Source organism: Carassius carassius, chromosome 39 (genome assembly GCF_963082965.1).
Source record: "Carassius carassius chromosome 39, fCarCar2.1, whole genome shotgun sequence".
NCBI lineage: Eukaryota > Metazoa > Chordata > Actinopteri > Cypriniformes > Cyprinidae > Carassius > Carassius carassius.
Genome location: NC_081793.1, coordinates 12430640 through 12447154, shown reverse-complemented (window position 1 = coordinate 12447154; position 16515 = coordinate 12430640). Strand labels below are relative to the sequence as shown.

The window sequence follows — 16515 nt, the reverse complement described above, 5'->3', positions numbered from 1 at the left end:
TTGTCAGGATTTTTATTAATATTTTTCCATCATAAAACTGATCATGTGTTGTCATCTCAAAATCACTGTAATTATGACTTGTCGTGAATGCAGCATTATATCATTGGAATCCTTGGCTCAAAACAAATCAAATATATTTTATTTTTTTATCAGTATTGATATTGTGTATTTAAAATCTTAAAACGCCTATTTAAAACATTACCTACTTATTCCAAACATGTAGGCTACACTATGCTGGATAATTATAATTATTTTGGTTTGGTATAGGCTATGTTATGTAGCCTACAGTAGTTCTGGTTTTTTGTACGTAACACCTACATACTGATCAGTATTTAGTCATTTGTGGGAAGATGCTACTGGATAAGTTTATTTAACTATATATTTGAAGCTGAGGATGCTAATTCCAAAATATTATCACTTATTCATGCCCCTCCTTATTAATGCAAACCTGTCGGACATGTACTGCAAGTCACATTTTAACTGCCCTGAATATATTAATAAACAGGGCTGCCACACGTGTGTCTTCATTGATAAACTGGTTTTAAACTGTTACTGGACTAGTTGGTAATTGAAGGCTGCGCCCTAGTTTGTGTCCAATCAGAGACAATCTGCCATGGAATGAATAAAACAGCAATGCGTAAACAAGAACTGGAAAGTCCTCCGCCCCCTTCCCCATATCATCTCAAATGAAAGCAGTTCCGTATTCTGAGCCGCTATTACTACCATCACTTTCAACATCCCAAATTCGTTCAAGTCTGTTTGTAAAAATCAAAACGCATCATCAACATGGACCCATGATGTGTAGAAGGTAAGAGATGGTCGTTACTGTCTGACTGCAGCTGTGTGTAGTTTTTACGCTGTCCCTTCATCGTAAAGTTTCGAGTGGGATGGGAATGCGGTCTCGTGTCATATCAAGTTCGTCAGCATGTCTGTGTCTCTGTAGCATACTAGATGTCAGGGTATAGCTGATTATTTAGTGCGCAGGGGTGAGCGATAAAACACTCGCCTCTCGTTTACGGAACGCGACACTTGTACAAATGGCAGCAAGTTAAAACGAGTGATCGCACGTTATTTGTTATCGAGGTAAACGCTGCGTAGGGTTTTACAGGAAGATGACGCATAGAATGACACAAGACGATGGCCGAATAGTTTTGACAAAACCACAACAACTATATCGTCGTGATGTCACGATAAGCGAAGTAGCTAATGAGAACCAAGACATTTGTATTATAGATTTTATATGACAAACCCGCATTGGCTCTGTTTGTCAACACTTAAGTCTGATCGCAACATAAGGTTATAAAAACTAATAGAAAATACTACAAATTGCTATGTTAACAGGCCCGAATTCTGTGTAGGCTGATGTCTACTTATTATACCAAATATTACGAGCCCCACACTTTATGAATGAATTTTTGTAAGGATAAAAGTGATTATGCATTTACTGAATGAGTTATAAATGTCATTTCGAAGCGCCTCTGCACTTTAACCCAGTGGTTTCGTTTTGAAGATCGTGGGCGGGGCTTAACGCGCATGTGTCATGATGCACCTGTAGACCGCTCAAACAAACGTAATTTCAAGTTTCTTAAACGTTAAAGATGAACTCGATAACTATGGCTTATAGTAATATTCACTTTCAGCAAGTGCTTTATACAAAACAAACAAAAACATCTAAGAAAAACAGCCAGACAATATGACAACAAACACAACATATTACTTTATTGAATGCAATGGAAGAGCAGGAATTTCCAGCTCTGGCTCTCGAGATCCACTTACATGCAGAGTTTAGCTCCAGCCTTGATCAAACTCGCCTGCCTGTATCTCTCTACTAATCCCGAAGGAAGACCTTGATTAACTTGTTCAAGTGTGTCTGATCAGGGTTGGAGCTAAACTCTGCAGGAAAATGGATGTCTAGAGCCAGAGTTGAGAACCCCTGGCCCAGAGTCAGGATCAGTATATGTACGATCTACCAACCTAAACACAATGAGCATGAAGTCCAAACAAATAGTTTATACCGCAGATCAAGGAAAACATGTAGCCACCTTCCATGTACTAGCACAAATCACCAAAACTATAGGAAAATATAAAACTGAATTCTGTAATGACCATTATATGAATGTGTCATGAGTAGTAGTAGTATCAGTAGAAAAATACACAGAAAAATACTGAAAAACAGGCCTAAAAAGAAAACAGCTTCCCTATGCTTTTATAAACATACTTAAGTAGGCCAGTAGGTGTCAATATAAAATTCAAAACCACTATTTATTTTGGCATGAATAAGAGTGAGCATAAATAACAGCTAGTACAGTGTTTTTATTTATTTATTTATTTATTTTGTGGTGCACAAGCAAACCTGCACAAAAAGTATCTTGGGATCAAATCCTTAATTCTGAAGGGCCTTTTGAAGCGGCCAGTTTTGAGTCCTTCAAATTAGAATGACCCTTCAATATGGCGGCCATGATTGTTCTCATCCAGAGTGCCCTTGACTATGGCTGAAGGTCACATGACTATGATAATGACAACATGGTGAATATTCATACAGAGAACAGTTGCTCTCCATTCCGGTCCTGGCGACCCACTACTCTGCACTTTTTGCATGTCTGTCTAACACACCTGATTCAGATCATCAGCTCATTTTTTTTTCCATAAACTGAATTGAGTTTGTGCAAATTCCAATTGGAAGCAATTATTCCTATGCCCTACTTACTCTGGAGGGAGCCTACTTTGGAGGGAGCAGGGTACTTGTGTGTCCTACTGGAGCCATTTGGAATGCTCTTTACAAAAGGAGCAATGAAAGACAATGTAATTTCCTCGTTATCTTTACCTGGAATGTTGTCTTATTGTTGCTGTTCATATGTCACAAATAAATACATTTTATAATGAAGTTCTTAAAATATACTTTATGTGTGTGTGTTCCCTTTCTGCTATAGAAGTTGCCATCTCTTCTTTGAACCCTGCAACTCACATTTACCTAACACAACTATTTTTAAACACATTTCTTACTTATAAAACTTTTTTAAACTTAATATGAAATGCATGACAAAACAACTTGAATTATTCTTTTTATACATTCCCTCAAACTCCCACCATATCTAGCTTTAAAATTGATTGTGAGGATGTGCCACCTTGGGTCATATCACAATAAATTATAAAATAACTTTCTTGATGTGACCATCAGACTAGTGAAAGGGCTTTTCATGGAGGGTTGAGGTGTTCACTTTCATTTGGAGGACTCCTACAAATGGTGTCCCTTTCCAGAAGGGCCCTTCAAGTGTGTAAAAGTGTTTGGAATACACCTTGTGTCAGCCAGGACTGGAATTGAAAACCACTGATTTTTAACGGTGACTAAATAAGAAATTAAAAAGAAATCCCTACTCAGAGAGTATGATTTCAGACACAGCCTTACTGAATGCACCTTTAACAAACAAAGATTATTGGCTAATGTTACATGCAAAGATATAATGTTCACAAAGCAATAAAAGTAAAAAGATAAAATAATTATAAATCATCCAGTGATTTCAGAATTCTGCTATAATTAAAGCATAATTGTTATTAGTACTGTCAAACGATTAATTGCGATTAATCGCATCCAATTGTATATATAAATATACACACATGCATGTATATATTTAAGATTTTTTTGTTTAAATATACATAAAAATATATATGAATATAAATATTAAATATATATGTATGTTTTTGTTTTTACATATACATAATAAATATACAAATTGCACACACATTTATCATGTAAACAAAAACTTTTATTTTGGATGTGATTGATCACAATTAATCATTTGACAGTACTAATTGTTATATCCACATCCACAGGTCCGTCTTAGAGACATGTTCAATTGCCCATGATGTCATGAAGGAAGAGAAGGCCAGGGGCCCTTCAGCAGAATACTGCAGTTGAGCCACAGAGTGGTTGAAACTGCATTCCACTTCATCCTTTCACCATTTGTTTTTCCTTCATCCCTCCTTTGGTAACTTGACAATGACATCACATAGGAAACACCTGGTGAGGGACTTCAACCATTTCATCACCTGTTATATCTGTAAAGGGTACTTGATCAAGCCCACCACCGTGACAGAGTGCCTGCACACCTGTAAGTATCTACAGTGTCTATGAAAATTTTGTGAAAACTTTTAGGATAATTTAGCTGTGGTTTTCAAGGGCTCTGACCAAAAAATGATCTGTTTTGATAGCGTCATGGACAGCAATAAAAAAAAAAAAAAATGCAAAATTGAACTAATAAAATTTAATTAGCAATTGAGAGTTAGGGTAGCAGAATAAAGAAATAACTTTCCTTATCTGTAATTGTTAAATGTTTAATGTTTTATGAATCAATGTGTCCAATCAACTTGTATTTTATTTGTATTTTTATTGTATTTTAGTGCACACCTACCTGTCACTTGACTGTTTCACTGATACAAGATTAAGACCAGTGTTTGTTGCATGTATTTTAGCTGATAAATTCCACTTCTGCTGTTTTTAATGAATGTAATTTCATAATGCTTAATTAGGCACATATGTATTTCCACAGAGAGTATGTGAACAACAGGATTTAGTGTTAATTATTTGTCATTTTATTGTCAGGTGAATGTGACCTACATTCCTTTTTGCATTATATTGGTACGGCACACCAGATGTGAAAACTCCCTCACTTTGTGACACATGACCAACACATTGTCACTGTCATCTTTAGAGCAGTCACCATGACAACAGATATTATCCTCAACATTAAGCTATTTTCACAAAAAATATTTTTTTGACGGAGTTGAAATTTATGTAACCAGCAGCTGATTATTCCACACAGTGATGACCTGATTGTGTCTTGTATCATTGTCAGTGTGTATGTATGTGTATGTTTGAGCAGTGGCTTTCCCCCCACTCACTAAATCAGTAAATCAGTTTGATATAATTTGTGTGTGTTGACAGCTTTGTATGTGTATTCACAGAGCAATAAGGTAAGGATTGTTGCAATGGTTTTGCTGGTGGAAAATAATAGGTGTTTTACTGGCTAAGCAGAGCCAGCAAAAGCATTATCTAAATGCCAGTTTGTAAGACTTGGTTTTAATTAGGGGTGCACGATATATATCGGCCGATGATCAATGCACATCTCGTCAGTAAAGCCAGTTTATTATCAGCTTGGATTTGCGCAGCTTGTCAGTTAACAACGGCTCTGTGTAGTATAAGCTGCTCTTTGAAATCACGCACCTGATGGTATTTAACGCTGATTAGATAACCGGCTTTACTGACAAGATGCGCATTAATTATCAGCCGATATATATCATGCACCCTTAATTTTGATTGTAGCCTGTGGTCATTCTGGCAGATGTAGGGAATATAATCTGTGAAATGTAAACAATTTTTTTTTTTTTAACAGAAAGAAACCGTACAAATGTTACAGTAAAATGTAACTGATAATCAGGAAATTCCCTTGCTATGCACAGTGCAAATGTGTAAAAATATAAGATATTTCAAATACTGTAAAACAATGTTAAAATTACAGTTTAGTAAAAAAAAAGTAAATAACAAGACATTTTATAACTTATAGGATGATGAAATCATAGTCATCTTAAGAAAACGTTGCTACTGTTTTTTACAGTGAAGTTCTGGCAGCTACAGCTGTTTCACAGATTTTTACTGTTATTTAAGTATAATTTCTTCTTCTTTTTTTTTTGGATAGTTTGTAAAAGCTGCATCGTCCAGCATTTTGAGGACAGCAATGATTGCCCAAGATGTGGTATCCAGGTTCATGAAACGAATCCCTTGGAGATGTTAAGGTAAACCACAGTGATCCATAATATCCCACTACTAAGTTAAATACTCTACAGCAAACCTGCATGAAGTGGTCTGCGATCAGATTTAGTGTAGCATTGTAGAGCACACAATAGACAGGAAGCCATGATAAGGATTAATGAGATTAATCTAATTGATTTTAAAGAAATTTGGAACACAGTCTAATAGCTTTCCCATAATAGATCTGAGAGATTTTTTGTTGTCCACAGCTGACTGGTTTTTAGCAGTGTTGCCCCACTGAGTGGCAGTGAATTTGATCCTGGTTGGGAGGCATTCCAAGCAGCAGCCGGACTGTTTTCTGGAGCCAGAGTGTCAGCTGTGAGACAGGATTGCCTCTCCACACCAGTGATGCATCTCCATCCCGACACCAGATAGAATGATAACATGATTATAAGAGCTTAGAGCAGAATTAGCCTGAACCTGCTAACAGATGTGACAGCGACATTAGAATGGCTGTCATCGTGTTCTGGTTCCTCACATTTCTTTGTATTTGTTTTCTCCAAAGGCTGGACAACACTCTAGAAGAAGTCATTTTCAAACTTGTGCCTGGTCTTAGAGAAAGTATGTATTTTGCCATTTGACATAACTCTTGTGTCATATACAAATTAACTGGCTTTAATTAACTTTTTTTTTTTTCTTCCAGAGGAACAACAGCAAGAGGTTGAATTCTGGAGAAGAAACAAATCGAAAGAAAGTCTAGATGGTAAATGACTCAAACAATGAAATGATCTACAACTGCACTCACCTGATAACAATGTTAACCTGAAAGTTCACAATTTTAAAGGAATAGTTTGCCTGAAAATGAAATGTACTCACTCTGTTATCGCTTCAAACCTGAATGAAAAGTGAGAGAATTTTAGCAGAATGTTGACTGTTTTCCATAAGAAAGTGAATGATACCATGAGCTTTGAAAATGACAAGCTCTGAAAATGATAAAAGGCAAGAAATAGAGCACACTAGTGTTATGATACCTTTATGCTCCCTGTTGTTCTTTTTGTTGCTTGACAGCTCCTGGTCACCATTAATTTTCTTTGTATGGAAAAAAGCAGCATGGAAATTTGACATAACATCTTCTTTTGTGGTTTACAGAAGAGAGAAAGTGATTTGGGTTTGGAATAGCATAAGGGTCAGTAAATAATGACAGAAGTTTCATTTTTTCCTGAACTATCCTTTTAATCCCACACATTAGGCTCTCTTGGCTGTGACTCCTATGGGCCAGGTTACTTTGCTGTATCAGCATTTAATCTCCTTTCATCAGACTCTTGGTATCACTTTTGTTTCATTATCAAGTAATGTCTTCATAGCTTATATGAATTTACCACACTCTGTTTCAGTGACGTTGACTCAGAGGTGGTGGGTAGTAAGATGTGTGTCATCAATATAGATGTATCTGTGTCACTCTGTTCCTTTGACTCCAGAGAGAACTACTAAAGCCACTCCGTAAAACTATTTTGTACAGTTACAACTGTAAAGATAAGAGCTGAAATTTTTAAACTGAAAGACTTGAGCTTGACTCATATGACCAAATTAAGATATACTGTATGTGGTGTTTTAAGACAAACACCATTTTTTTACTATAAAAAATGGAAATAATTGTGCTCTATCAATAATGATGAAGACACACAAGAAATGCTATTCATTTGTTTTTCTATGTCATATCAGCAGTGAAATTACATGGCCCTATTTGTTTTGGCCAGCTGGGAGATGAACTACCGGATGCCCCATTTAGTTAAAATATGTTTTGTGTGATTTGTTGGAATCTATTAGTTTTTTGTTTGTGTACAATAATCTTCAGAATTTACAGCTCTTGTGCACAATGTATGAACCAAAATGAATGGCTTTCATAATACTTGGAGTCTCCAAGGCAACTTGAAAGTGTTTGCAGCTGAAAGCAGTTCTTAATGATGAGATAATTACCACATGTGTGATTTTCCCAAGAGCATGTTTTTGAATATTATCTATTTCATATAAAAGAAAGCCTGAGAAAAGATGCAGATGCTATTTTTCATTAGCATATCTATTAGTCTGTAATGTTCATCTTTGTGCGCCACATTGTCAGAGGAGCACATAATGTGGCACATATTTCTTTCTTTCTTTCTTTCTTTCTTTCTTTCTTTCTTTCTTTCTTTCTTTCTAAAAATAAATAAAAGTCAAGTCAAATTTATTCATATAGTGCTTTATATAATACAGACTGTGTCAAAGCAGTTTCACTTTAGTAACATATTAAACAACAAATTAACACTTAATGTTGAAAAATTTATCAATTATGTAATAAATTGAATTTCAGCTGTTAAGCAGCTCTTCAGGAGACAATAGTGTCATTTTTCAGTTTGTAGTAATGTTTATTCAATTTAGTTCAATAAATTCTAAAATTTAAGAAATCTGTGTGAAAGGCAGATGAAACAGCATTTCAGACCTTTTGATAAAGTCCTTTAACATGAGCACCTCTGTTTTATCTTTTTCCAGAGGATGGCCCTATACGTAAGAAGGCCCGATTGGATGAAGAGGATGATGTTAAAGGTGATGGAGACTACCACAGGAGTGATCCGCAGATAGCCATCTGTCTAGACTGCCTGCGTAACAATGGGCAGATGGGGGAGAACATTGTTAAGGTTAGCCATCTTGAATGATCTCTTCTCATCTTATCATACTATTATACTTCATGTGTGCCACTCCATGTCTTCTGCTTCTTTTATCTTCTTTCTGTGTTGGTCTTGCCACCTCATCCCTTCTAAAGGAAAGGTGATCCAGGATCAGATTTTCCACTCATGATCCTTGTGATTGACATTTTAAGATTAAAGTTGAAACAGATCCTTATTCTTTTTCTAAAGCCTGGTATGAATAGATGTAGGTCCAAAGCTCAGTCTTTTCCATCCATTCCCACATTGCCATTATCTCCTTGTTTACTAATAATTCTTTCTTTCTTTCTTTCTTTCTTTCTTTCTTTCTTTCTTTCTTTCTTTCTAGTAATACTATGAAATATTATTACAGTAAAAACTGTTTTGATGTATTATAAAGTGTCATTTATTTTTGTGATGGCAAAGCTGAGTTTTCATCAACAATTACTCCAGTCTTCAGTGTCACATTATCATTTAGAAATCATTCTAATATTTTGATGGGGTCGCATTTTGGAATTTGTCTTTTTGCCTTGTTTTCCAGGGCTTAATGAAAAAATTTATTCGCTGCTCAACAAGAGTGACTGTTGGAACAATCAAGAAGTTTTTAAGTCTGAAGTTAAAGCTTCCCAGTTCTTATGAGGTAAGACCTGAATATCTTTAGTCCACGTAGTTGACCATTTTTCTTGTAAGCATAAAAAGATGCCATGATTTGGTGGATATTACATATTGCCTATCCATTTTGTTTATATTTATATGTCATTATGCATTTTGCAGAAACGTTTATGCAAAGCTTACAGTGCATATAGTTTGGTAAAACTTATTTCTATCAGTACGCGTGTTCCCTAGTAATCAAACCCAAGACCTTTGCATACAGGAACAGTTGAAATTAAATATGCTCTTCTGGGACTCAAACGTCATTGCATGTGTTTTAGCAATTAGTCACTATATTCTCAAGTTGATCATGTTTCTGCTGTTTATCTTTTGTTTGTTTGCTTCTTTGCTTGGCTGTTTTGGTCCACCATACAATGGAATTGCTTTTCACAGTCACTAACCTTTTCTGCAGCTAGATGTTCTATGCAATGGTGAGATCATGGGTAAAGACCACACCATGGAATTCATCTACATGACCCGCTGGAGGCTTCGGGGAGAAAATGTAAGCCATTAGAATGCTAGTATCTCCTCTCTTCTCATGTGTGAAATGTAAATCCTCTCATCTTTTTCACTGGGATGAGAAATGCGGTAGACCCTGTTACTCAAAGCAGGTTCTTAGCAAGTTGTGTGTCTTAGTTTTTTATCGTATTTACAATTTAAAGCAATGAAGTCCCACACTGCCCTTCTCAGTTTGGCATGCGCGTCACAGTTTATTTTATTATTATGATTGTTACATTTACACAAGGCTGTCGTGGAGTATGGAATCACTGTAGTGGTGAAGAGGGTTACAGAAACCCCACTTGGGGGTCTGTACTCTGTTCTCATACCTGAAGATTTCACCATGTTTTTTTTTTTTAAACCACATAATATTTTCTTGAGTTTAAAAATTTCCATTGCCCCAAAGATTACATTTAATAATAAACATTTTCATTTTAAACAAAACAATAATATAATATAATATAATATAATATAATATAATATAATATAATATAATATAATATAATTATCAGTTGACATCCCTAGTAATTATTATTAATTAATTATTTATAATTGTTTTATCATTATTCATCACTTATGAATAATTAATTATTTATCACATAATTAATGCATACTAATCTAATTTAGTTTTTATTTTAACATTCTAATCTTGTCTGTTAATCAGTTAATCAATTAACCAGTGTCTGATATCTGTCAGGAAAATTATTATTATTGTTATTATCATAGCTGCTGTTTATATTTCCAAATACTTGCAGTACTCCAATTTGACACACAAAAAAGTGTGTACATCTGCTCAGACCCTGACATGGCACTAAGCACTCTTCCACACAAAGACTGTGTTTATAAATATGAACGTTCCCATGGCTTTAAGTGTACACACACTTTGAGATAAAATTTGTGCGTACACATGATTTAGAAATTAGGTTACTGTAAAAGCCTGAACTACCTTGAAAGAGCTGACTTCTCGTTCTCGTAACATCTTTTAACTTATGTAGAAATTTTAGACATTTTAGAGATTTTGATTCAGGCACATGATTTGCAATGATTTGTAGGATGAGTAGTTAATTTCTTTGTAAAAAAAGGTTAAATACAGTTTGCCTTCCAGGAACTTGAGCTGCGTCGAACACTATGGGAACACCTTCAGCGTGACCACGTTCTTAATCATGTGTGTAATCAGACTAATTGATGGGCGAGAGGTCACAGGCAGGTGACGTAGAGACCAGGAAGCATAAAAAAAACAGCATGTGCGCTAAAACCAGCATCAGCTTTTAGCAAGTGCTCTGTTTGTGTGTCACTCATAATACTGTTATCAGTTTTATTAATTGTTGTTACTCATTCTGAAAATAATCTCCAGTATGTCTAAAGCTTCTTAAAAAATGAGGCATTTGAGTGAGAGAAGGCAGCGTTATAGGCTGTGTGTTCCTCCCTGCCCACATTACATTTCAGGTCGGGATACATACACAGTCTGTGCGTTGTCTGCTTGAGAGCAGAGCACACATAGTCAGCTTTGCATTGTGAGCTGCTTCTCCTGCATCTCCTGGAATGCTCTCTTAATGGAGGGAGCCTTCACCTGCGTTCCTTGCTGTGCTGGTCCTGCTTCCGCCAAGGTGGAATGGCGGCTTTACTCGTGGGGTTCACAGCTGGATCTGGTGGAGGGAAGGGAGACGGATATGTCCCTATCTTCTTCCTCACCTGCCAGATCCAGCGCCCCTCTCTGGGATCAGAAGCAAGCACTACGGTTACTTCCCCCCAAGGAGCGGGCTCGACACTCTGCCTTTCTTCCTCCGGGGAGGTTGACGTGGAGGGCATCGCACTAGTATGATTAGCTGTTGGAGGTGGTTACTGGTGCTGTGGCCAAGTTAAACATTGAGTGGCCCGCCAAGAAGCAGGCTGAACTTCAGAATTGCAAATAAGATGAGAGCTTTCTGCAGACTAGTCGGCCACCTCCACACCAGAGCCTGACTTTTTTCCCTGACTTCCACATTGAGGTGTCAAGGTTGTGGATGAGACCATTCTTGGTCCACCTCTTCATCCCCGCTTCTGATTATTATGGCAATGTGGTGAGGTTGAGTGACCGCAGTTACAGGGTGATGCCCCAGGTTGATCAAATGCGCTCTGGTGGGCAAGGGGTACACAGTAGGTCAGGCTGGTGTGTTTGTGTGTCTGCACACAATGGTCATGTTACAGGTGTAACAAGCTGACCTGCTTAAAGAGCTGGATGAGGGTGAGCACTTGCGCTCTCACCCTGCACTTTTACAAAGTATGTGGATGCTGCTCTGGCTATACACTAAATTATATCGACGATTGATTGATTTTAGCTCAATTTGAGCAGGTGGTGGTTCGCCATCGAGATGTCATTCTCGATCATGTGAAAGAGCTAATGTTTAGACTAAACGCCTAGAAAAATGTGACATTACAGAGGACCACTTATTTGGGCGTAGTGTGGTATTTGGACACGATGCAGGCACGTCTGTCCCCTGTTTGGATCAAGTCGATCCTCACTGCAGTAACGAGAGTGAGAAAAGGCCAGTCACTCAATATCAAGCAGTTTCAGAGACTGCTGGGTCTGATGGCACCTGCGTCCAATGTGATACCATTTGGCCTGCTGTAGATGAGGCTCAAGACCAAAGGGTTCTCCCCGAGGGGAAACATGCTCTGCATGCTCAAAGTCACGCAGTGATGCCTACATGCCTTAGACATGTGGCGGAAACATTGGTTATTTTCTCAGGGCCTGGTGCTGGGAGCTCCTTGTCGCCACATAATGCTAGCGATGCATGCGTCCCTCACTGGTTGTGGAGTGGTCATGATTGGCTGCTCGGCCCGTGGTCTGTGGAGTGGTCGCCATTTCACATGGCACATCAACTGCCTGGAGATGCTGGCTGTGTTTATAGCATTAAAGCATTTCCTCCTGGACCTGAGAGATTGGCATGTGTTGGTGCGCGCTGACAATGCAGCGGTGGTCTTCTACATCAACCACCAGGGAGGTCTGCGTATAAACCCACTTTACAGGTTGGCACACCAGATCCTTGTGTGGTGCCAGGAAAAACTCCTCTCACCGAGAGCAGGTCACATTACTGGGCATCTAAATATGGGAGCAGACATCCTGACATTCCTCCTCGGGAATGGAGGCTTCAGCCCGAGAAAATTTTGGCCAGGTTCAGGTGGACCTGTTTGGGACTAGAGAGACATTGCACTGTCCCCTCTGGTTCTCTCTGATTAATCAAGCTACACTGTAACTGGATGCCATGGTACAGACGTGACCTGTATGCCTTTCCCCAGATTGCTCTGCTACCGGGAGTTCTGAAGAGAGTGCACCGGGACGGGGTCTGTCTGCTGCCAGTAGCCCTGTTCTGGCCGAGTATGGTTCTCAGACCTGATTCCTCTCCTCGGCAGCTCTCCATGGGAAATTCCCGTCATGAAGTACCTCCTCTCACTGGCAAAGGGGCTGATCTTTCACCTCCACCTGGAGCTGTGGAAGCTGTGGGTGTGGCCTCTGAGGGGCCACAACTTGTAGCTTCCAGACTCTCAACTGAGGTTGTTGAGACCATCATCCAATCCAGAGCTCCCTCTATGAGAAAACTGTACGCCCTTGAAGTGGAAGCTTTTCACTGGCTCGAGTTAACTGCCCAATTGGTACAGTGCTGGAGTTCCTGCAGGCCTGTTTCTCTTTAGGGTTGACCCACTCCACCCTGAAGGTCTACGTGGTGGCCATTGCAGCCTATTACGCCCCTCTCAGTGGCCAGTCAGTGGGCATTTGAGCACGTTGAGCATGTAACCCCCTGTTTACATGTTTCCTTCGCAGTGCGCTGAGGCCTCCAGTACAATCTCGTGTCCCCCCATGGGACCTAGCTGTGGTGTTAAAAGCTCTCTGTAGGCCTCCCATCGAACCTATTGAGGAGATTTCTGATCGCCATCTCACTATAAAGACTACCCTCCTTCTGGCGATTTCTTCTCTTAAGAGAGTTGGGGATCTGCAGGCCCTTTCTGTGGCCCCTTCCTACTTAGAATTTGCGCCCAGTCTGGCCAAAATGTTCCTTTACCCTCGAGCGGGTTATGTCCCTAAGTTCCCTGTCTGTGCACCACAGCCTGTCATACTCCAGGCCTTCTGTCCTTCTCCCTTCTAGGAGCCATACCAGCCGAAGCTTAATTGTATGTGTCCAGTGTGACATATACGTGCTCAGAGCTGCCCTGTGGAGAAGGGCAAACAAATTGCTGGTTTGCTATGGTCCCCCTAAGAGACTTCTTCCTGCTACTAAGCAGACCCTTAGTTGGTGGATAGTGGATGCCATTCGTATTGCTTATGAGTCCTCTAATCCTCTCGCCGGGGGTCAAGGCTTACTCGACTAGAAGTGTGGAGGCCTCCAAGGTCTTTCTGGCAGGTATGTCTATGCATGACATCTGCAACGCTGCGGGTTGGTCCACGACCCATACGTTCATCAGGTTCTATGGCCTAGATATGCAAGCCACTCCTGGCTCTTCTGTTCTCTCATCCTAGTTGTGCTCTTCCACACTAGGCAGGGATTTGTAAGTCTGGCAGCTTGGAAATACTCGTTCCCATAGCATTTTGACACAGCTCAAGTTCCTGAAGAGGAATGTCTCCATGTAACCATGGTTCCCAGAGGGAACGAGACACTGCTTTTCGGTGCCATACTTTCGGCATCCCTGCGAGCGTGTGCTTCATTCCTCAAAGCTGACACCGTTTTCACCACACGTTATTATAGCTTCCTGGTCTGGACACACATGATTCAGTGCGTGGTCATGCTGATGGCATTCCCATAGTGTTGCAACACAGACTCTCCTTAATCTATAGAAAAGCACAATAAAAGTACGTATTTAAAACTTGCATACTGTACCGGAAAATTTACATTTTACACTCATCTACAACATGTCTGTTTTTTCCAGGGCTACCCAATGGTACTTGAATATCGACCACGCATTGACTTTGGCTAGGTTGAAATTTCCTGCACTAATTTCAGCCGATCAACAGACAGTGAACTGAATGGGCTTGTCCAGTTCTGAAGAAATACTCTATCCATCTCTTCATTTTGATTACTTTAGCTCTCTTTATTGGGAACAGTTAGTGCACTGAAGCTTGTGACACTTACCATGTGCCACAGGTATTTGTGATTTGTTTCTCTTCCCATGTTGTGGTTTATTTACCAAAGTGACAAGAGCCTTCAGCAATTTGCATATGATGGTATCTCCCTTTGAAAAATAAAAAATAAAAATGTCACATGATATAAAAATCTGCCTTTTCCCATACATCATTTTTTGAAGAGCTTCTGTGGATGGCTGTTTTATAAAGATTTATAAAGAGGTGTTTTCAAAGATTTTTTCCTTTTGTGTTTCACAGAAGGAACAAAGTCCATACAGGTTTTGAAAAACATGAGGATGAGTAAATGATGACAGAATGTTTGTATATAGTGATTTAATATTCTAAGTATCCTGATGTTTAAAGCTTTGGGCTTGTTCAGAGCCTGCAACATCCCTTAAGGGTTTTAAGTTGGCCTGTTTTTGATTTTTCCCACTTAAGGGATTTTATTTATTATAGGCCATACCTCTGTGCTCACACAAATGCCTTTTCTTTTGATAGTTTTGGTGACGTCTTTGCACATGTGCCTCATTTAAAAAAAAATAAAGGTGAAGTTAACTTGGCTAAACACACTGAATAGAGGTTTTACAGTGTCATCACTTCCCTGGCATTCTAATTGAGAAAATAATTGAGCTTTATGATCATTGTGTCATTATTTTAGTTTATAGTTGACAGGCAATGATTTAAAAACTTTCTCACAATTTGTAATTCTCTAGCTTTCCCCCCAAAAATTATAGTAAATGGGTATAATGTTCATGACTGCTGTATTGAATTGAGTAATGCTTGCCTGTTTTATGTCAGAATAGAATTTTATGTTAGTAAATCCTGAATCAAGTAGTCCAAAGAAAGAAATGACAAAGTAAAAGAAGGTATTCATAGTTTATTCTTGCAAAATAGAATTAAAGCATTTGCTTGACCACATGCACAGGCTTCATTAAAGTATGTTAATCTAGTCATATTACACAAAAAACACTCTACATCATCTGACCACATGGGAAACATTCTAAAAACAGTTTTTCTTACTATACTTACAACAGAGGCCATGTGGCAAAAATAAGGCTTGAATTTCTGTGCATGGAACAAAACTACCTAATTTCTCAGAGTTTTATATTTTCCCCTCCAGTACTCAGTGACACATTTGTGCATTTCTTTTAACGTCTTCACAAATGTCACTGAAAAATGACTTCTGATAGAAATCTTAAGCAACAATCAAGGTCCTTCAAAAATAGAAAATATTATTTTGCTATTGTTTTCACATTAAAGAAGTTGACTTTAAAGTATTGTGTTTAATTGGAAGCCGAATAATATGTGTTTAGATAAACCCTTGAATGTTCTTGTGCTACAATGATCAATATGTATTTTTGTAAGGAGCCCTTGTAGATATTTTATCTTTAAAAATGGAAATGTATGTTGTATGTTTGACAAAAATCAAATGCTGCTTAGAATAATCTATTCTATTTTTCAATGTAAAGTCCCTAAGGTGATTTCTATAGAAATGTATATAACATATGACAGTTAATGTATTTGTGTGACTTTGTTCAGAAGAAAAATACACTCATAAATATTGATGTAATTGCGTGTGTCATTTTTTTGATTTCATGCTTGTAATTAAAACTGATGACAAAACAATACAGGGTTTATTATATTGCACGTGTTACAGACAGTTCAGTTATTTCTCCCTCCTGAAAATGGTCTCATTGCACTGTGGTGGGTGCGGCAGCACTGCCTCATATTTTCTCTGTGATTTCATCTAAGGTTCATCTGCCAAGGATAGAATTTCTCCACAGCTAAAATCCATTGACTTTTCAAGTGATTCGGCTTTCATTGCTTTTGATGAGGAGAAAATGCTT

The 16515-nt window shown here is 38.4% G+C and overlaps 1 protein-coding gene across 2 annotated transcripts; it reads left to right on the top strand.

The window, feature by feature from the left end:
• The first annotated feature begins 644 nt into the window (after positions 1 to 644).
• Positions 645 to 16250, top strand: pcgf5b (polycomb group ring finger 5b). 2 transcript variants are annotated; one of them, XM_059530700.1, is made up of 9 exons: positions 645 to 808; positions 3832 to 4109; positions 5694 to 5790; positions 6312 to 6367; positions 6450 to 6509; positions 8273 to 8418; positions 8966 to 9064; positions 9492 to 9577; positions 14476 to 16250. In XM_059530700.1, the coding sequence occupies exons 2-8, from the start codon at positions 3998 to 4000 to the stop codon at positions 9549 to 9551; spliced, it is 630 nt and encodes a 209-aa protein (XP_059386683.1). In that variant the 5' UTR covers positions 645 to 808; positions 3832 to 3997; the 3' UTR covers positions 9552 to 9577; positions 14476 to 16250. The 2 variants fall into 2 exon arrangements, with proteins under 2 accessions (XP_059386683.1, XP_059386680.1); XM_059530697.1 differs by having other exon boundaries at positions 646 to 808; positions 9488 to 9577.
• Positions 16251 to 16515: the final 265 nt, after the last annotated feature.